Source organism: Rhinolophus hipposideros, assembly GCF_964194185.1.
Source record: "Rhinolophus hipposideros genome assembly, chromosome: 18".
NCBI classification, from domain to species: Eukaryota; Metazoa; Chordata; class Mammalia; order Chiroptera; family Rhinolophidae; genus Rhinolophus; species Rhinolophus hipposideros.
In genome coordinates, this window is record NC_138064.1 from 10381657 (window position 1) to 10402764 (window position 21108).

A 21108-nucleotide genomic window follows, 5' to 3' on the forward strand; every position below is an offset into this window, starting at 1 on the left:
TCCGCTTCCTTTCTCGCGCCTGCGCGGACCCAATTGTTTTGGCTTTCCGGTGGGATCCAGCCAAGGAAAAGGGCGGGGGGAACTAGGCTAAGGGGGGCGGGGGGGCCTCGAGAACCCGGGAAACTGCCACACCGCCGCTGGTGGCGCTAGGCGCGCGCGGCGGTGAGAAGGGAGACCTGGGAAGGGCTGGCCCCCGGCCCCCTGGCCGCACGTTCCCGGGCTCGGCGGGGGCCGCCGCGGGGGCGGGGCGGGAGCGGCGGGCCGGCGGGAGCGGCCCCGGGGGAGGAGTCTGGCGGTGGTCTGGCCCCGAGCAGCGCGCCGCGGCGCCCGCAGAGGACGCGGATTTTCGCGCAGGACACACCGGCCGGGGGAGGGCGCGAGGGGAAACCGGAAGGAAGAGTCGGCGGCGGCGCCAGCCGTCCTGGGCGGGAGGCGCGGGCGAGACCCTGGCCTTGGCCTCGGCGGGAGGGCCACGCCCCCGCCGCCGCGCCCAAGGGCCCGGAGTCTTCGGGGCCACGGGCCGCACCGGATCCCAACCCGCGGCGCCGAGGGACGCGGGTGAGCAGGCGTCGCCGGCGCGGGGACGGAGGGGTGGGCAGGGGGAGCCCGCGATCTGCGGAGGGATTGGGGTGGGACGTCGAGAGCGCTGCGGCGGGAGCGGGCTCGGCCCTTTGTAGCCGGGCGGGTGCGGGGCGGCGGCGGCGGCATCTTTCAAACCGGGGACGTTTCCGCCGCGGGCGGGGGAGGGGCGAGGGGCCCGCGCAGCCGTCCGCACCCCGCGCCGGCCCCCTCTGCTGCCGGGCGCCCGGCGGGTGCGCCGCTGCGGGGGCGTTTCCGGCCCCGGCCCCGGCCCCCGGCGCCTCCTCGGCCGCGGGTCTCCCGGGCGGCGCCCTGGCCCGGGCTGCCGCCCGCCTGTGCCAAAATAAAGCCGTTTCCCTGAGCGACTCGCGACGGGTTCACGAGATGGTGGGCCGGAGGCGGGCTGGCCCTTCCTGGCATTCTCGCTTTCCCGGTCCGTCGGAAGTAACCCCGAGATGTCCGCGTTCACAGAGGGCCCTTTGTGGTCCACGGATGGTTTTAAACAGAAAGCAGAAGCTGCCCTTTGACACGGAAAGTCGTGGACGTGTTTACTTTAGACGGTGAAATCGTTCACGTATGTGAACCCGACCACCGCCCGCTTCCCTCTCCGTGGGAATTGAGAGGTCGTGGAGTAGCCAGCGATCCCTTGGTGGGAGGTGCAGCAGTTGCCCCTTCGAGTTCATGCCTTTGTGTGTTTTTTCTGGCTTAGCAATCTTAAGGTGACTTTTGATAGCTCGTTCAAGGGGGGAAGAACGTACGCTCACTCCACGGGCTGTGAAGCTCTCGAATTGTCCGCTACCGCGGTGGCCCGTTCCAGTGAAAAGAGAAAAGGGATGCAGAAGGTGAAACTAAGTGTAAAAGGGTATGTTTGCGTGGAGCATCTGTCTTCTGTAGCAGTTATCCTTGGGAAATGAGAACGTGGGGCGCAGGCCTGGCCACGTGTTGTTTGTGTATGAATCTGGACGTCGGGCTCGGGCGCTCGGGCACAAAACGCTGTGAGCGGTGTGGTCTGAACACAGCGGCCTTTTCCTTGGAGGGAACTAATGAACCGGGCGGGTGGTGGTGGTTTTCTCCTCCTTCTCAGTTGTGAATTTTTGCCTGCGTTTGAGGAGTGTGGACTTCAAATCGCGTGCAATTGCGAGTGACTCATTTTAGTTAATCTTTGGTCAGGACTTTTCTCTGACGTTTTCTCAGGACGTTTCTCTGACCTAAAGTAAGTGGGAAGGTAAAACCAGTCCGTTGTTTTCCAGGCTTGATGATGTGGAAGTTGGCTCTTCTTTCCGTCTGCCTGCTGATGTTAAGCTTACGTCTCCACTTTGATCTTCTGTTAGTCTGGTGTTTATGGAAGGCCTTTTGGACGAGGCTCTGAAATCCCTAAGGAGGGTGACAGTCGCTAAACGACAGGACTGTGGCGGTTCTATTGCGCGTGCTTTACCGTCCCACACAGCGCTCTTTTCTCCACTCGCAGGCTGGTGGGGAGAGTTTTAAGAGCTACAACTCGTCCGTTTTTTGCTCTCATAAGAAGCATTACCATAAAATGTTAACTTTATTCACAGAGCCTGTAGGAGATGGGTGGGAATAGAAGTGTCATAGTATTTGAGTCTTCACCCCATGGATTTTCTTTATCGAGGTTAATGGAAATAATGAGACGTTTCAGAAGCTCTAAACACTGAATGTGTTTAAGGTGGGTCCACGGTAAATTCATGGAAACTTGAATGCAACTTTCAAGCCAAAAAGTACCTTGGTTTTCCCAGAGATTTCACACATTGGTGAAAGCGTAGTTTTTTCTTGCCCATATTCCTAAGACCAGGAAAAACGATTGATTCTGTTGCCCTAAAGTATATGAATGAGAACGTCGGAGTCTTTTGGTATATCTCAGTCTTAACCATTTTCAGTTTTGTGGAGTTTGAATAGAGCAACTAATACTTAAGTAACTCAGAATAGTAGAAATGACAGGATGATTTCAAGTAACTTTTTAAGTACATGAAGGTCACTCCTGGTTCCTTTGCCAGGAATTTGCAGTACTTAGATTCCTCCGTGGGGGGACTTTTGTATGAGATTTGGAGAAAATAACAATCATTTAATGAGAGATGCTTTTAAAAAATTTTCCCTTTCTTTCTCTGCTCCACTCCCATACCTCTGACAAGTGGTGTCATGTAGCTTCCACAGTAGGCAGAGGATTCTAAGTATTACTGTTTACCTTTTATTTTTTTTAAGAAGCTGACGAACATCAGTAGTCATAATCATTGCTAATTGCCTATGCCCTTAATGACCTCATGAGTATGTTTGAATATCTGGGAAATATTTTCTTCTGCTGTTGTGATAGAAAAAATCATTGACTTGGTGGGAAATGAAATCCCAGTGAAAAAGTTAGGGTCAATTTCCCTTTAGCCTATATTTCTTCAGCTTTCATTCATTAATCACTGCAGAGCCGAAAAGGAAAAAAATGATATCCAAAATAAAAGGACATACTACACTCATAATTGTTCTGTCACAGATGGCGTCTCCTTTAAGTTCTTACTTAATTTTTAAAAAGTGAGATGACTCATTAATCATAACCTAGTACAGAAGCTTATAGTTGTGACCTGAATTTACTTCAGGTACTGAGCATAATCAGCTTGATGGAGCCATGTAGTCTAGTCACTTGTGGTTGGAAAGGGGGACACAGGAATAGACCTAAGCTCTGAATTTGACGAGTAGGGGACGCTATACTCAAATTGATCAAACTTGATCAGTTTTTCAAAAGGCAAAGTATTTGTTTTTTAATTGATGTTTGTCACAGTCCCCCAAAATTCTGTTTTGTGTAGTGGTTGACAGTCTAAAAGACCACGTCTCCCTGAATGTTCTCGACTGGCAGGGTTGTTTGGATAACTTGAAAGCAACCTATTTCTGGTACAGTATTTTGTTCTTAAGGAGAAACCTATCTCCTCATTGAAATGAATGAAGAAAGGCTTGTTTTATGACTCGTGCCTTCCTGGCTCTCATTTAGTTTTTCTGCACTAGCATCACCCTTCTCAAGATTAGTCTTTGTTGAACTAATTTCGTGATTTGTACCATCAAAATACTCCCTAAAATCTTGGAATGAATTTCTGTTCATCTGAAATACCGTTCACCCAGGGAGAAAAGAGACGTGTGTTCAAGTGGTGAGACCTTGTGATTGGGACCCCTAGACCTGGTAGAGGTGTGAGATTCAGGAGTTGAGAAAGTGCTACAAAAAGCTTGACCGATGAGTGCATTAATAAAAATAATTGCAAATGATTATGTAGTAGAGCTGTGTGTTAGGCACTGTTCCAAGCTCTTCTTAAAACTAGTTTAATCCTAATCTGTTGAGAAGAGTTCTACTTTTTATCTCCCGTTTTACAGCTGAACATACTGTAGAACAAAATACGTAACTTATAAAGGGTCACAAAACTAGTAAGTTGCAAAATTGGTCTTTCAAGCCAAATAATTTGGCTCCACAGTTCATGGTCTTAATTTTTTGGCAATACTCGACATTCAGAAAGCCTTGGATCCTTTCCAGGAAAAGTTTTCAGTCTTCTGTATTGACATGCATAGCGTTGGAAGACGCAGCAAGGCCTCCTCCGTCAAGTAACATATGACTTGGAAGCGCTTCATACAGACGATGATCCACACGGCCCTTTCTCTGTCACCGTCTTATCCCTGTGGTCTCATGTCTGTGCCGTCCTTGTTTGCAATCTCCTTATCTTTTTATACTTCCTTCATTTCACAGACACAGCTCAGTTAATTGCTCATCAGTCTCATTTTCACATTGAGTAGTTATTTCATCCTTTATTCCTTGATCTGTCTTAGTTAACATTGGAAAAGTTGCTTTGCTTCTAGTTGTGTTTCTGTTGCTGTCAGTGGAAGGGAACTGCAAATGACACAGCTGTGGGAATGAAAACTAGGTTTCTAAGTGAAATTAGAACCTTCTTTCCTCCTAATAAAACCACTGCCATCAACCTATGAAACCTTTAAAAGTATTTGGGATTTTTTTTATTTTTTATTTCGCCATTTCATACTTTTCTCCAATTAATGTTGGTTCCTATTCCCTCAATATCAAAATTTAAAGCTACAAAATGAATATAAAATTTATCACTACTGTTCCCTTTTTTATTATGAGTATTACAGTAATAATTTACTTTGTAAATTTTCTTTGCATATACACTTTTGAGTGTATTTTGGCTTTTGCAGCTGAGGACTTAAATACCTTTTTAATGCTGTTTCTTTATAGGAAAGTGAAGTGAGTATTTCAGGCAATCAACTTACATGTCTGACCTGCAAGTAATTTGAAAGTTGGGTTTTTTCCATTTCTGATTTTAAGATGAAAATGAAAAATCAGGTTAGCTCTATGAAGATTTACTTTATAGACATATTGATTATTTAAGGGAGGAAAACCTGTTGGAATAATTTTTCCTAAGAGGTCTGTCAGATTTTTAAGTAGAGTTGTATATATTACAATGGATTGCTGACTAATTGAATCCTAATGATCATTTAATAACAGAATGTTTGTTTTGAAACTTGTGTGTGGTGGAATTCACTCAGTAGAACCTTAGAGGCGTGGGTATTCTGGACTGTGTATTAGAACCTAAATTTTTGTGTTTTCTTTTTTCTCTCAATCTCAATTAATTCGTAAATTTCCTGCATTTATAGGAAGCCCTTAGATTTAGATAAGTTGGTCTTTGTCTCCTAATTATTTGCATAAAGTCAGTGGGTAGAGAGTAGGAAGGATCTTATCCTGTGTATAGCATTCTAACCTTATTCATTGCTATTTTTCTCTGCCATTAAAGCAAATCAATCAAAAACATTGAATTGAGTTCAGAACTTAGAAAAAGGAACGAGAATACCCATAGTTTTTATGTCACAGTACACTCATATTAGATTCTGAATTTCATAACATTGTGTTTGTGTGGCTCCCATTTAATTCTTATTCTCCTTGGCATTTTTCACTCTGGAATATGTTCTAGTGACCTGCTTTACAATATAGGATTTTCCTGTTACTTTTTCCTGTTAATCTTGCCTGGTGTCAGGAATTGTGGCATGTCACATTGATTTCCCAATCTCTGTCCTTTGGTTCATCTAATGAATCCATGTAGCCACTAAATTTCTTTATACAAGCATTGTCTTGTGTACATCTTTTGTTTTTCAAATGTATGTAGATATTGCATTTAATAAAATAAAAAGTAAGTTATTGACTATAAGTTTTTTTGTGTGTGGGTTTTTTTCCAACAGATTATCTTGGAGAGGAATGTCCCTTTTTTTCTTACCCTTTTTCATAAAGGGTACTCACACTAGGTAAAAGAAAAAGTATTTCACAAGTCCATTGAACCTACAGTAGGTGGGGAAAGCAGTTGTTAGGAGATGTTAAAATATTTCAGTTGAAAAGAAAAGTGGACTATAAATAGGTTAGATTAAGAATTATATTCAATTAAACTTTGAAGCATTTCAAGATTTGTGCTTTTTCCTTGTTTTTGTGATCTGAAGGGAGAAACATTCTTCCAAGAAAAACAACTTGAGTTATGCATATTAGTCACTGACTCTTAATATTTGATCAAGAAACAGTCTGGAGCAGAGATTTGTATATGTGGCCTGCAGCCTGTTACTGTAAATAAAGTTCTGTTGAAACAATCATGTCCATTCATTTACATACTGTCGTGCTGCTTGCAGGCTACAACAGTGTTAAGAATTTGGGACAGAGACCTTATGGCGTACAAAGTCTAAAATATTTTTATGATGAAAAAACAGAGTAGTACACCTTTTGAAAGTTTGTGGTTTTCTAAATTAATCAGTGTATATGTTAATAAATTCAGAAGGTTTAAATAGGTCTTCAATAAATTTTTCCATCCTCTGCAGTGCAAACCACTGTTAGCAGGGGGGGTAAGTGCCAACTACCTCCTTTGATCATTTTCTTTGTACTATAGTTTTTTGTGGGTCTTTTTTTAATGGTAAAGTAAAATTTCTTGTAGCTATCAAAAGTTTGGAAATGAAAGATCAAGACAACTAGATTTTAAGAAAAATGTTTCTTATACCTAATGTCCCTCATTTGCCTACCTCTTTTGGCTATTGAGTTGATCTCGTTTGGGTTTAAAACACACTGTTTTTAAATGATATTCATGGTATTGGCTACACTGAGAGTAAATGGACCTGGTGTTTTAGAGCTCTAGTGGTTGGCAACTCGCAGGCTGAGTACTTAGAACAATGACCAACACTTAGTAAATACTCAGTAAACATTTGTTGAGTTTGATTTAAGTAGCCATTAATTTATAATAGAAAATTAAGTAAACAATTGCCTTGATACCTAAAATTACTGTCTGAGGATGCTAACTTTTGCAGATAACAGGATATATCACTTATTTTGAAGTGAATTTTAGATATAATACAGAATGAAATATATGACAATATTTACGAAGAACAATTATAAAATGTGTCACACCATCGGTAATTAAGTAATATAGTACAAACTTTGAAATGTTTCAGTGTATTTAGGATATTGATTTCAAGTTTTGTTTAAAACTGTTTGTTACATGCAATGTAAGGTTATTGGTTGATCATCTTAAACTTTGCAACTTTTCACATTTTTAATTAATACATTTTGAAGTCCATGTTCCCAGAGAAGTGATACTTTATTTTGAATTGTCCTAGATACAGATCTGTGTAAGTTATTAAGTTTATTTACTTAATATGATATCTGTATGGCTTACTTTTTCTGCCTATTTTAATATTGATATGCTAAATAAAAATCACCTTATCAGATAGAAAATGTACCCTTAATTACAGAGGAAGAGGGTGGGAAATAGGGTGTATAAATCAGTGAGAATGAGCATTACATCGTTGACCCATTGTACTTTAAAAAGATGTCTTCAGTTATTTTAATACAGTTTCATGCATATGATTTAAAAATCAAACCTAGTATAGCCCAGACATAACAAACTACATGGGTCTCAAAAAAGTCACTGCCAAATATCAGGTCATAGTATGAGGTTAAAGAAATTACCAGAGTGAGCCCGTACAGCTAGCCTGCAAGAAATTCTGGGATCTAGGAGTGTGATCCAAATCTATCCTGGCCCTGGCCACCAGTTACTGTCACCTGGTGTAAATAAGGATGGGGACGATTTTGGTCCTTGCAGCTGGGTTTAGGCCTTTCAGTTTATTAATACATGCATTTCTGTAGATAAATTTCTCAGAGGAAGAATTGATAGACCGAGTTATTAAGCACTTACAATGCCATATATATATCTTCTCTAGACAATACTTCACTTGCAGTTCTGAAATTCAAAAGCTCTTAAAATCGAATTTTTAATAAAACTTTGCTTGCACAGCCTGACCTCAAGTAACATGAGGCTCTATGTAATATTATTTTTCACACTGTTCATATTTTCTACAGTAAAGATAGTAATATGTTCGGTTATGGCTTGCTGCCCCAGACTCTTTGATAGAGTCTTGTAATACATGATTTATGTACCATGCTATCTCTATACAATCTGAAAAATTTGAAATTCCAGAACATATCTCGCTCCAAGAGTTTTGAATAAGGCCTTGTAGTAATGTGTCACCTTACACTGCTGTATGAGAATGCTCATATTCCCACACCCTCACTGACACCAGACCTTGCTGCATTATTAATACGTGAAAATAGCTAGTGATTTTAGGTAGCATTAGCCTTAGGGGCAGTAGAACTTAGATTTATAGTGTAACTTGCAGATCTGGAAGAACAAAGTCATTACCTTAAATGACCCAAGGTCTCACTCTGCCTTTGCACCTGTTTTAGTTCCGTAGTTACTTGGCTGGAAATTGACAGTTTATATCAAGTTAGCAGTTCCTGCAATAGTATAATTGGGCAGGAAGTACAATGTGATCTCTGACATATAGGTGGTATTTTGTGAGAAAAAGTATTAGTGGTTCCAGTGATACTCATAGGTTTCATGGCAACAGCACTTGACTTTCTGATTATGGGAACTAACAGATACCTAATTAGAAAAAAGGTGGTAGTTTTTAACTCTTACCATGTTTCCCTGAAAATAAGACCTAGCCAGACAATCAGCTCTAATGCATCTTTTGGAGCAAAAATTAATATATGATCCCAGTCTTATTTTACTATAAGATCGGGTATAATATAATTAATATAATGCCAGGTCTTACATTAATTTTTGCTCCAAAAGAGGCACTATTGCTGATTGTCTGGCTAGGTCTTATTTTCGGGGAAACACGGTAATAGTATTCTGTGTGGGCTGTCCCTCTGCTTTTCCTGGTTTGTAATTTCTTTGCCATATCTTGTAAGTACTGATTTTTAAAGTTAAACTTTAATTCAGCTGGAGTTTTTTTTGATGAATGGTATGCAGTGTGACTACACCTTGGTTTTAGTTTCGTCAAGTGGTTAGCCAGTTGTTCCAACATTATTTGTTGAAATAAGTCAGTCTTCCTAATTTGAAATGCCATGTTTATCTTTATCATGTCTAATTTCTTATGTTTACTTGAGTTTATTGTAGATTTGTAATACATTTTAATATTCGATGTCATGAGGAAAAACTTGCCTCCCCTCCCCAAATATCTCGGCAACTTTTGTGTATTCTTCCAGATGAACCCTCGTCAAATAGGGTTTAAATTAGATTTGTATTAAATTTACATACTAATTTGGAGAAATTTTATATTTTTCTGATATAATATGGAGTCCTCTGTATAGGAACGTGTTTATTTTATCATGTTTTGTAGGGATTTTTCCCAGTAAAATTGTATTCTCTTACAAAGATTTCTAGGAAGGAAACACTGTACAAAGATATATATTACATATACTTCCCTTATAGAATTGAACTGCAGATTTAAAAATATATACCGTGTTTCCCTGAAATTAAGACATAGTGGGACCATCAGCTCTAATGCGTCTTTTGGAGCAAAAATTAATATAAGACCCGGTATACATTATATATTATTATTATATTATATACCTGGTCTTATAGTAGAATAAGACCAGGTCTTATATTAATTTTTGCTCCAAAAGACGTATTAGAGCTGATGGTCCGGCTAGTTTATTTTCGGGGAAACATGGTAGTTTATACTTTGGAAATAAATTGAGTCTATTTATAATACAGTTTAATAATTAAATGGTATATAAAGCTTTTGTGAATGCATTTAAGATATATCCCCAAAATGAGAATCTCTGCAAGATAAAGGTTTGTTTCCTCTTAAATTATGGTCATACATTGCCACTAAACAAATAAATAGATCTGGCTTTGTGGTAATTTAAATTCTTTGTTTTTAAAGAACTTTAAAAATGTATGCCTGTTATGTGCTCCTTATTTTCTAGAATGTTTATATTTTGTATAAAAGGCAAAAAGTTAAAACTACAAATGTTAATTTCCTTCAGTCTTTCTTTTTATTTTAAATGTAATAAACTTTTTAAAATGTCCTTTTTCTCATGTTTCATTTTTATGGTAATAGCTAAAGTTGAACTTCAAATAAATATAATTTATATTTAAGTCTGCCATTTTAAAAATTGTACTCTGAATTATACTGGCGTAGATACTTTAACTGAACTTTTTTTCTTTTTAGTTACCCAGAAGATCCAAGGGACATAGGATGTTGCCACGAAATCTACCTCGCGTGTTATTCTTTTTTACTCATCAGCTGCACAACAACTGCAAATTGGAGCAAGATGTCTGCAGACTGTGTTGAGAAACTCTGAAGAACCTAATTAACACACGATGACCTAGGAGTGATTTTAAGTCTATAACCAGATACTACTATCTATTAGTGAATGTGTCAGTCTTGGTTCTGAATGCTGCAGGTAACAGCAAGCAGAGTTTCTCCTTTCTTTATTTCTGAAGCATTCACTTGACCTTCCATCAGTAAGACTGACTTTTCTAATCTGCTCCGGGAGATATTAATGGAATGCAGTCATGTCCACTCAAGACGAGAGGCAGATCAATACTGAATATGCTGTGTCCTTGTTGGAGCAGTTAAAACTGTTTTATGAACAGCAGTTGTTTACTGACATAGTGTTAATTGTTGAGGGCACTGAATTCCCTTGTCATAAGATGGTTCTTGCAACGTGTAGCTCTTATTTTAGGTAAGTACTTTAATCTTGATTAGTTTGTATTTCAAATGCAGAATATTAGTTTATTTTAATGTTTTAATAGGAATTCTTTTTTTAGTTTTTTTAATTAAATTTATTGGGGTGACTTTGGTCAATGAATTATATAAATTTCAAATGTAGGATTCTGGAATATATCATCTGTGTAATGCACATTGTGCTCACCAGCCAAAGTCTAGTCTCTTTCCATCGCTATATATTTGGCCCCCGTTAGGAATTCTTTTAAGCATTATTTAAATTTAAAAAAATAGATGTCTTAATGTTTTGCTAATTTTCTATTCAGAGGATGTAGTGCTTTCCAAAACAGTTCATAAGTAAGGGACAGGTGAAAACAGTTGTTACAAAGGTTTAAATACAAGAAATTGGTTGAAATTGACTAAGAAAAGATTTTAATGATGGGGAGGTGAGAAGATTCAGATGTTATTTTTCCATTAAAAAAAGAAAAATGAATGGGGTAATTTTCATTTATTCTTGAGATGTCAAAATAATTGAATTTTAATAACTGGTCATTGTTAATATATTAAAAAGTACAGTAGGCTCTAATAATTTCTAGAGGACTTCACATATGTTAAGGACTTTTATTTCCTTTGTAAAAGTATATTTTTGTCATTCTTGGTTACTATTGTCATTTGTGATATCCTTTAGCCTTACCAGACTTCTTGCTAGATTAAAATATTTAGTAATTAATAACATTGTTGGTGTTCTGTATGTCTTAGAATTTTAGAAGTTAATTTAGTTATTGTTTGCTAATTACAAATAAGTAAAGCTTAACTTTCCACTTTTACGATCCTTTTCAATTTTTTAATCTTTTTTTAAGTGGGTTTCTCTTTATTTTGTGTTTCATGAGAAGAGTAGAAGTTAAGGCATAGAAATTCCTTTGTGTTCTGCCCGTATATTGAATTTTTACTTAACATTTGAAAGGGACAGGGCGAATACAGGTGAGTTAAATGTGGACCGCTCTATTCCTGCTACAAATATTAACAGTCAGGTGGAGATCAGCAGTGAATGTTAATTTCTGCTGCTCTTTAGTGGCAGCTGTAGACAGGACAGGTTAAATTTGATTTTCATGTACACTGAAGATGTAGAAACTTCACCTTCCTCAGTGTAACCCATCTCATGATTACAGAAGCTAAGGCCCAAATGCCAATTGCTTGCTGTGTCTGCAATTGCTTCAGGTTAAGTTATGGATTTTTCATGTAATTTCAGACACTGATTTTCTTATCTTAGAAAGCTTAGCGTATTTGCAAATAGTGGTTCCAAAACCTAGTTGATCATCAGAATATTATTGGGTGCTTTTACTAATAGATATTCTTAGATTTCAAACCTAGAAATTTGAGTCAATGGGTCTGGGTTACAGTTTCAGAATTTGTGTCTTTAAAAGCTTCCTAAATGATTGTGATGGTTATTCTTTTCCAGATCTGTTGGCCTAGTAGATGGTGTTAGAAATTCAAGGTTATAGAATCTTAGGACACCTGGGCCTATTAGCTTTCCCTTTCTGATGGCCATGGATTATAAATTGATTACACATTATTAGAAAGAGCTTTATGCCTTAGTTGTGGATTTTCAGATGACATTTGTAATCAGTAGAATCTTTGTGGTAGTAACCTTAGCAGTCATCTAGTCTAACTTTTAAACTTATGCAGAAATTCTAATATTTTCTGTATTGTCATCATCTCTGTCATGACGTAACACATGGGTTTATTTAGATGTCTTCCCTTTTTCCTTTTTCATTTATTTGTGATTATATAGATAACACTATTCTTTAAATTCTCTAGTCATGAGGTTATTATTTATTTATTTACTCCCCTGCCCCCCAAGCTCTGGTTCAAGCCATTGTTTCTCAGTCGAGTTGTGTAGGATACAGCTTCCTGGCCCATATTGGTATTAGGAGCCTTGCATCCCCCCCCCCCCCCCCCCCCCGGCTGTCAGTCGTCGATCGGCCGCTCACAGTAGCTCATGGCAGCTCTTTCTGGCTGCCGGCCACTCACGCTGGCCACCGGCTGTTCATAGCAGCACACAGCAGCACATGGCCACTCACGCTGGCCACCGGCCGCTCCCGGCAGCCCGTGGCAGCTCATGCCGACCTCCCGCTGCTCACGGCAGCCCAGTCCAGACAGAGCTGTTATTCACAATCTAACCTGTAGAGGGCGCAGCTCACTGGCCCATGTGGGAATCGAACTGGCGACCTCAGTGTTAGGAGCACGGAGCTCCAACCACGTGAGCCACCGGCTGGCCCTATTATTTACCTTTAACTGATTGGATTGGAATTGATTTTCCTTTAGACCAAGAAACTTAAATCTTTCATTAATGTTACAATCTTAAAGACAACACAGTCCTTCTAAAGCTACTGTTATTTCCTTATCGCTGGCTAGTTCCCTTCTTTAGCATCCTTGGTCTTCTGAGAGAATATATTCTCCTTAAAGCCAATCAGATAATAATGAGTAGAAATAATAAGTAGAAAGAATAGTCCGGTACATGTTTAGAATTAAAGCCAGTCATCTTGAAAATCCTGTGTCTGGGCCAGTTTCATAATCCTTAGTATAAACACGCTCATTATTTTCTCCCACATACATCTTTTTCTGGTCTGGGTAGATAAATTATCATATACTTCCACAATTTGATCTTTTCCCAAGTATTCTTCAATTGGATTTTGCTTTCAGGTTTGTAGATTTCATTATCTTCACAGATACGTAATACTGCTATCAGTCTTTATCATTAGAAATTTACTATTAGAAATTTTGCCTTTTGAACTAGATACACTCTTCCCTATGCAGTTTGAGTTGCCAGTTCATCCCACCAAGAATCAATACAACGTCTGAAATCAAAAGAGCCTCTGAAGTAGTAGTTCCTACTTGGTAACATTTACAGTTCTTTTTAGACCTCCCAATGAGAGAATTACTCAGCATCTTTTCCATTGTGGTACTTCAGCCTGTTAAAATATTATGTAATTCAGTATTTGCTCGCTCTTTAAAATGTTTGTTTAAAATGTTCACGATCAGCTTGGTTGGGCTGCTTCTGGCTTTGGTCTTCCGGAAGCACAGTTCCTTCACATAAGTCCATCATCCCGGTGTAATAAGCTATAGTCTGAATGACCAGGCTCGGTGTCATCTGTGTAATCAGCTGTTCCCTTGCCCTACTTTCTCTTCCAAAGTTACGACCTTCTACTGGAATAGATGTAAAAACCCCTTGTGACCCCTAAATCTTCTATTTTTGTCTCAGAGCTCTTAAAGTTCTTTTTCAGGCTTCTTTTGGCTAGCTCCCATTTTCCCATGTCAAACAGGTGAAGCCAGTAGCCATAGGTGTTTTTAGAGAGTTTCTTGTCCTGTCTAGGATGTTTTCCAGGAACAGTTCCTGCTCGCAATTACTTTAGGGTTTATTTATGCCCATCCTGTATTCTTCCGGAGGAAGTCACCACCCACCCTGATGGATGTTGTTTGTGCCAGTCCTCTACTCCCTAATTGCCTGCAGTCTTAGCTGCAGTCCTTACTGCTCATTTCTCTGGTGAATCTCTCAACCTTCTGTCATTCTTTTTTCTCCTAATTGAATTCTACCTCAGGTTGGTCCTTGGGATACTAGGTGGGCTTTTCTTCTAGTTTTTTAGTTTCCCTCATATAAATTAATTACACGTCACTTTATAGGTAATTCATAGTTAACTGCATTAATGCCTGTCCTCCAAAGTTCCAGTAATGCTAAATACTTAACTGATTATTTTTTTTTTCCATTTGACTCAATTGCCCTTACCTCAAATTAAGTATATCCAAAAATTTATCTCTGCTTTCTCCCAGAATTAACTTCCTTGGCCCTAACAATTTTTCTCTCAATGGTTGACAATATTTTTTCAGGCATTTACTTGAAAATAAACAGGTAGCTTTTATTCTTTCCCTGTTTACTTCCTATTGTCCCCATTCCCTATTTTGAGAAAATCACCAGCTCTTGTTGGTTCTTTGTCAAAGCTTTTGTATCCATTTCTGCCACTGTAGTACAGGCTCTTCTTATTTTTCATCTAGATTATTGCAGTAGTAGCCTCAGAACCAGTTTTCCTGTTTCTAGTCTTTGGCCCTTGAGGTTTGGAAGTACAGAGTATTTATCCTAGAGTACCTTTTATTACCTAATGACCCCATGCTCAAAACCCTTGTGTGCACCGGTATCTATAAGAAAAAGCTTAGACTTCTGTGTCTCATTTGGAGAACCCTTGCTCTGTGATCTAACTGCCACTCATCTTCCCAGTTCACTTCCTACTCTCTTGCATGAGCCCTGTGTTCAGCCATGCCCCTGGAACAAACGCTTCTTACGTCCTACCCTCAGTCACCCTCAGTCACGCTGTTATCCAAGTTGAATGCCTTCGTCATCTTGTCCCTGAGGGCCCACGCTAGTGACTGATGTGATGCCCACTTTTGATCACTACAGGCTTTTGTCTCCTGTGCAACAGTAATGTTCTTGGCATTGTTTGTTCACCTCTCACCTACATATGGCCATTCTACTTTGTATTCCTACAATGCTGATTCCTTTCCAGCATAGTTTCCTGTATATGCTAGATTCTTAGGAAACAGTCCTGCATGTTTTTAGGAAACCAATTGAGTAAATGAAGTTTTTAACAGCTTCGTTGAGCTACAATTTACATACCATAAAATCCACCCATCTTAAGTGTATAACTAATTGAATTTTAGTATATTTACAGAGATAAACAACCATCTCAACAATCTAATTTGAAACATTTCTATCATCTTGTGCCCACTTATAGTCACTCACCATTTTTACTACAGCTCAACTATTAGTCTCCCTTTTGTCCCTCTATATATTTGCTTTTTTGGGACATTTCATACATTTAAATAGAATCATACAATGTGTGGTTTTTGTGTATCTGGCTTCTTTCACTGAGCATGTTTTTGAGGTTTATCTGTGTGGTAATATGCATCAATGCTTATTAGTTCCTTTTTAATTGCTGAATAGTATTCCATTTTATAAATATAAGGAATATGGGCATACCTAGGAGATATTGTGAGTTCCATTCCAGACTACTGCAGTAAAGTGGATACTGTAATAAAGCAAGGCACACGGATTTTTTTGGCTTTCCAGTGCATATAAAAGTTACGTTTACACTATACTGTAGTCTATTAAGTGCAATGGTATTATGTCTAAAAATATTCTACATACCTTCATTTAAAAATACTTCATTGCAAAAAAATGCTAACCATCTGAGCCTTCAGTGAGTTCTAATCTTTTTGCTGGTGGAGAGTCTTCAATTTGTGAAAAACAAAAACAAAACAAAACACCACAGTGTCTGCACAGCGCAATAAGGTGAAACTCAAGAAAACCAGGTATGCCTATAAGGGAATTTTGATGTCACTCAGAATGGCGCAGTGGAATAATTAGGTCTGTCTTTGGCACTAGATTGTACTTTTTTGTTGTCTAGATTGTACTTTTTTGTTGTCTGTCTCAAATGTTTTCCCCGTAAGTTAGCTGTCCCTCAGCAAATACCCAAAATAAACATCCCATGTTTTTTCTTTTGAGCTCTACATTTGTTTTATACTAAACCCGTAAGCTTTGCTTTTTCCCTCTCTGCTTTAGGGCCATGTTCATGAGTGGACTCAGTGAAAGCAAACAGACACACGTGCATCTGAGGAATGTGGATGCAGCCACCTTACAGATAATAATAACGTACGCATACACGGGTAACCTGGCAATAAATGACAGCACTGTAGAGCAGCTCTATGAAACAGCGTGTTTCCTTCAGGTGAGCAGTTTTTCCTCCCAGTTACGTGTGTCAGCTGTGAGTTAGTTTTTTTCAAGAAACATTATTTCATCAGTGATACACGTATGTAATTTTCTTGTTGCAGATTTTAGAAGGTAAAAGTTTTTATTTTAAAATGTGTAGGGGAAAGACAGAATAGGATTTGATCAGCCAGTCTAATTTAGTTTTAGATGGGAACTTAATTAAAAAGAGAAGTAAACATTTCATATTGGTTTCGTATTCTGTGTCAGGTACCTGAGAATTCAGATTTCAAGTAAAAGCAATGTTTAACAGTGTTCATTAAATTGTAAGTGCTTACTAATTTTTGATGGTATTACTTTTCACAGAAAATTTCAATATCGTTATGGAAATGATCAAACTTAAGAATGTAGAACAGCCATTTGACCACATTGAGCTCTTAAGGGGAAGAATTTAAACTAAACTAAAATACTGTGCCTATAGTAGGTACCTACTATACCTATAACTCGGGGGAAACTAAGGCCATAGTAGGTAGCTTCCAGATGCTTTAGAATTAGAGTCAGTCACATCCTAAATCCAAGCTTGAAACAGGGAAATGCCAACTGTAAGTGCTGTTTTTCCATAGCATGTAAGTTCGTTAACTATTTTAAAGCCAGGAACTAAAAGCAGGTGTTTTATAGAATTGCTAAAAAAAAAAAAGATAAATTTTAAGAAATTTGCATTCCAAAGCACTTTGTTACTGTAAGTAGTGACAACTGTTCGTACAGTTTTTTCCATCCATGTTATTGAAACCCTTATACATATGATTGGTCAAATGCAAAATAGGACTGCTTGCTGGACTGAGTGGCCCTGGTCAGCCTGGGATGGGGCATTTTATGATTTTCACTATTAACCGCGTGAAATAATAATGGTTTTATATGCCAGAGACCATACTGTGCTTTATATGGGTTCTCGTATAATCCTTACAATAATTATTTGTGAGGTTTTCCCCATTTTATACAAGAGAAAACTGAGGCTTAGAGAAGTAGAGCTACTATTCTAATATTGTACGAGTACTGACTGGCCAATCCAAGTTTTGAACCCAAGCAACCCAACCTCTCACTCTAAATTGCTTTTAGTTAATTGCTATGATGTTGAATAAGCATAGTAGGTAGCACTTATTCAACTGCGATCTACTTTTCCTTCTTAAAACAAATGTAGAAAACTTAGAGTGGCTAAGGTGGGTCATCTAGATGCAGGAGATTTATAACTACACAGAAATACATTTATTGTTCCTTTGGTTATCTTAGCTCTCAAAATAAGAAAGGCAAATAATAACTATTCTTAGTCATTGTGCATGATTTTCTGATTTTGTCTGTGGTGTCCATTTTGAGAAAACCAGATTCCAGCTACCAGCAATGATCATTTTCTGTGCTATGATTTATTTCCGTTGTTCTCATTTGGTTCTCAATTATATATTTTTTAAAGCCTAGAAAAGTGTATAACTTATACGTGAATTTCCTTCCCTTTGCCTTAAGACTGTTTAGTTTCTTAAGAGCCCATTTAATGTTATAGTGCTGACTCCTAAATAGGGCAGTTAAGTAGGCCACTGGACAGGAAGAAGAAATGCAAAGCTATACGTAGTCTTCTAATTTTATTATAACGAAAGATGTGATCTCTTAGCCCAAATATCCGTATCTAAAAATAAAAACTATAGTATAGGGATCTGATTAACACATCTGTGTCTTAACACAAAAATAAAATTTGTCTATCCTACCTTGATCATCTTTGTTTTTTTTTTCATTTTTAGGTAGAAGATGTGTTACAACATTGTCGAGAATATTTAATTAAAAAAATAAATGCAGAGAATTGTGTGCGATTGTTGAGTTTTGCTGATCTGTTCAGTTGTGAGGAATTAAAACAAAGTGCTAAAAGAATGGTGGAGCACAAGTTCACTGCTGTGTATCACCAGGAAGCTTTCATGCAGCTGTCACATGACCTACTGATAGACATTCTCAGTAGTGACAATTTAAATGTAGAAAAGGAGGAGACGGTTCGTGAAGCTGCTATGCTGTGGCTAGAGTACAACACAGAATCACGATCCCAGTATTTGTCTTCAGTTCTTAGCCAAATCAGAATTGATGCACTTTCAGAAGTAACACAGAGAGCGTGGTTTCAAGGTCTGCCACCCAATGATAAGTCTGTAGTGGTTCAAGGTCTGTATAAGTCCATGCCCAAGTTTTTCAAACCAAGACTGGGAATGACTAAAGAGGAGATGATGATTTTCATTGAAGCATCGTCAGAAAATCCTTGTAGTCTTTACTCTTCTGTCTGTTACAGTCCCCAAGCCGAAAAAGTTTACAAGCTATGCAGCCCACCAGCTGATTTGCATAAAGTTGGGACCGTTGTAACTCCTGATAATGACATTTATATAGCAGGTGGTCAGATTCCTTTGAAAAACACAAAAACAAACCACAGTAAAACAAGCAAACTTCAGACTGCCTTCAGAACTGTGAATTGCTTTTATTGGTTTGATGCACAGCAAAATACCTGGTTTGCAAAGACCCCGATGCTGTTTGTGCGCATAAAGCCATCTCTGGTTTGCTGTGAAGGCTATATCTATGCAATCGGAGGAGACAGTGTGGGTGGAGAACTTAACCGGAGGACCGTGGAAAGGTATGACACGGAGAAGGACGAGTGGACCATGGTGAGCCCTCTGCCGTGCGCCTGGCAGTGGAGCGCAGCCGTTGTGGTTCACGACTGCATTTATGTGATGACACTGAACCTCATGTACTGTTACTTCCCAAGGTCTGATTCGTGGGTAGAAATGGCCATGAGGCAGACTAGCAGGTCCTTCGCTTCAGCCGCAGCTTTTGGTGATAAAATCTTCTACATCGGAGGGTTGCACATTGCTACCAATTCTGGCATAAGACTCCCCTCCGGCACTGTGGATGGGTCTTCAGTAACTGTGGAAATTTATGATGTGAATAAAAATGAGTGGAAAATGGCAGCCAACATCCCTGCCAAGAGGTACTCTGACCCCTGTGTTAGAGCTGTTGTGATCTCAAATTCTCTGTGTGTGTTTATGCGAGAAACCCACTTAAATGAGAGAGCTAAATATGTCACCTACCAATACGACCTGGAACTTGACCGGTGGTCTCTGCGGCAGCATATATCTGAACGTGTGCTGTGGGACTTGGGGAGAGATTTTCGATGCACTGTGGGGAAACTTTATCCGTCCTGCCTTGAAGAATCTCCATGGAAACCGCCAGCTTATCTCTTCTCACCGGATGGAACAGAGGAGTTTGAACTGGATGGAGAAATGGTCGCACTACCACCTGTATAGCTGGGAGGGAATCCAGGGAGTGCGCGCCTGGCTTACGTGCTTTGTCATTTTCTTTGCTAAACAAGAGAGGCTATGAAAGGACTAAATATGAGTACATAAAAATCTATCTTTGATAAATTTTATTTTTATGCCCTAGTTACTATTTGCATCAGTATAATATATATCAGTGAGTCTTACAGAAAGATATGCTTCCATAATATGAAATAGATTATCCAGTAATTGAGAAACTTTTATGTGTATCATGAGAGCATAGAATCTGGATTACCTAACATTGTTAGCCCTGTGTATGTACAGTTCCAAAAGTTCACTTATTAAAGTAGTTTCCTGTTCCTAGTGTGGTATATCGCAAATCGTGCTGAGGTTATTTTAGTCTATGTATTTCATTCCCGTGCTTCTGTTCTGAAGTCCTGGAATACAGTTTTTCAGTGTAATTAATTCAGCTGCGTTTAGCACTAACGTCCGTGTTGGTACAGAAATGTTGTCTAAATCCTGTACTTCAGTTGAGGAAGATCTTCCATCTTACAGTATTGCACAGGGAAAGCTATGACTGCAGGACCGGTCTCACTATACTGTTAGGTGCATGTATTCTTTTCACTAACTTATACTCGAGTCTACAGGTCTTCCAATCAGCTGGTCACTTCCCAGGCGTGGACGGAAGTTGCTGGGCTTGCAATGAGTTGCGATCCCTCACTGTGCGGGTCTGTGTGGAGCTTTAATCAGTAAATGTCTCCACTTCCTGTATTACATTAACATGGGCTCATGCATATAATTACCTGCTGCTGTTGTATTCCTTCACCTTAAAGATTTAGAGCGGGTTAACCAGGTCATTCATTACATCTTAATTTAATAACAAGCATTACTGTAGAGTGATTGTGTGTAGATACCGTTAGCTGTCAGGGTGTGTTTTTTTTAAGCTGTTGTGTGTGGGGGTAGGATTAGGAAGGTGAACTGTTCAGGAATTCCTGCACCAGCCGTGCAGGAGAGCAGACAACTCTGCGCTGCTCTGGCATTAATCCCAGGAACCACTAGCAGGAGCGGGCGCCGCCAACCTAACACGGGCACAGGTGCTTCGTGACAAGCGTTACTAGCATGTTCAACTGCATCATGTTCTGGCACTGTATTTTGAATGACATTAATTTATTAAATAAATAAATTGTATATATTCAGTATTTGTTTTTCTTTTGTGCTGGGAATGGTGTCATGCTGTGCTTTTAGTTTTAAATTTACTGGGTCAGTTTAGCTTGTTACACGTGGTTTTAGAATTCTGTTTGAGAGATACATATACATCTTGTGTGTGGTGGGGGGGGTTCCTTTTTTGTGATGTGAGTCTTACTGTATCAACATAAACTATAGATCAGAAACAACACCTTTCAACCCTAGTCGCATATTAGAATCACCTGGGCTACTGTC

At 39.3% G+C, this 21108-nt stretch overlaps 1 protein-coding gene across 4 annotated transcripts; it reads left to right on the forward strand.

Annotated features, from left to right (window-relative positions):
* Window positions 1-25: 25 nt before the first annotated feature.
* On the forward strand, window positions 26-20866 carry KBTBD2 (kelch repeat and BTB domain containing 2). 4 transcript variants are annotated; one of them, XM_081079306.1, is made up of 4 exons: window positions 26-558; window positions 10123-10639; window positions 16232-16397; window positions 18163-20866. In XM_081079306.1, the coding sequence occupies exons 2-4, from the start codon at window positions 10470-10472 to the stop codon at window positions 19696-19698; spliced, it is 1872 nt and encodes a 623-aa protein (XP_080935432.1). In that variant the 5' UTR covers window positions 26-558; window positions 10123-10469; the 3' UTR covers window positions 19699-20866. The 4 variants fall into 4 exon arrangements, with proteins under 4 accessions (XP_080935432.1, XP_080935434.1, XP_080935433.1 ...); XM_081079308.1 differs by having other exon boundaries at window positions 92-162; XM_081079307.1 differs by lacking the exon at window positions 26-558 and adding an exon at window positions 953-1441.
* Window positions 20867-21108: the final 242 nt, after the last annotated feature.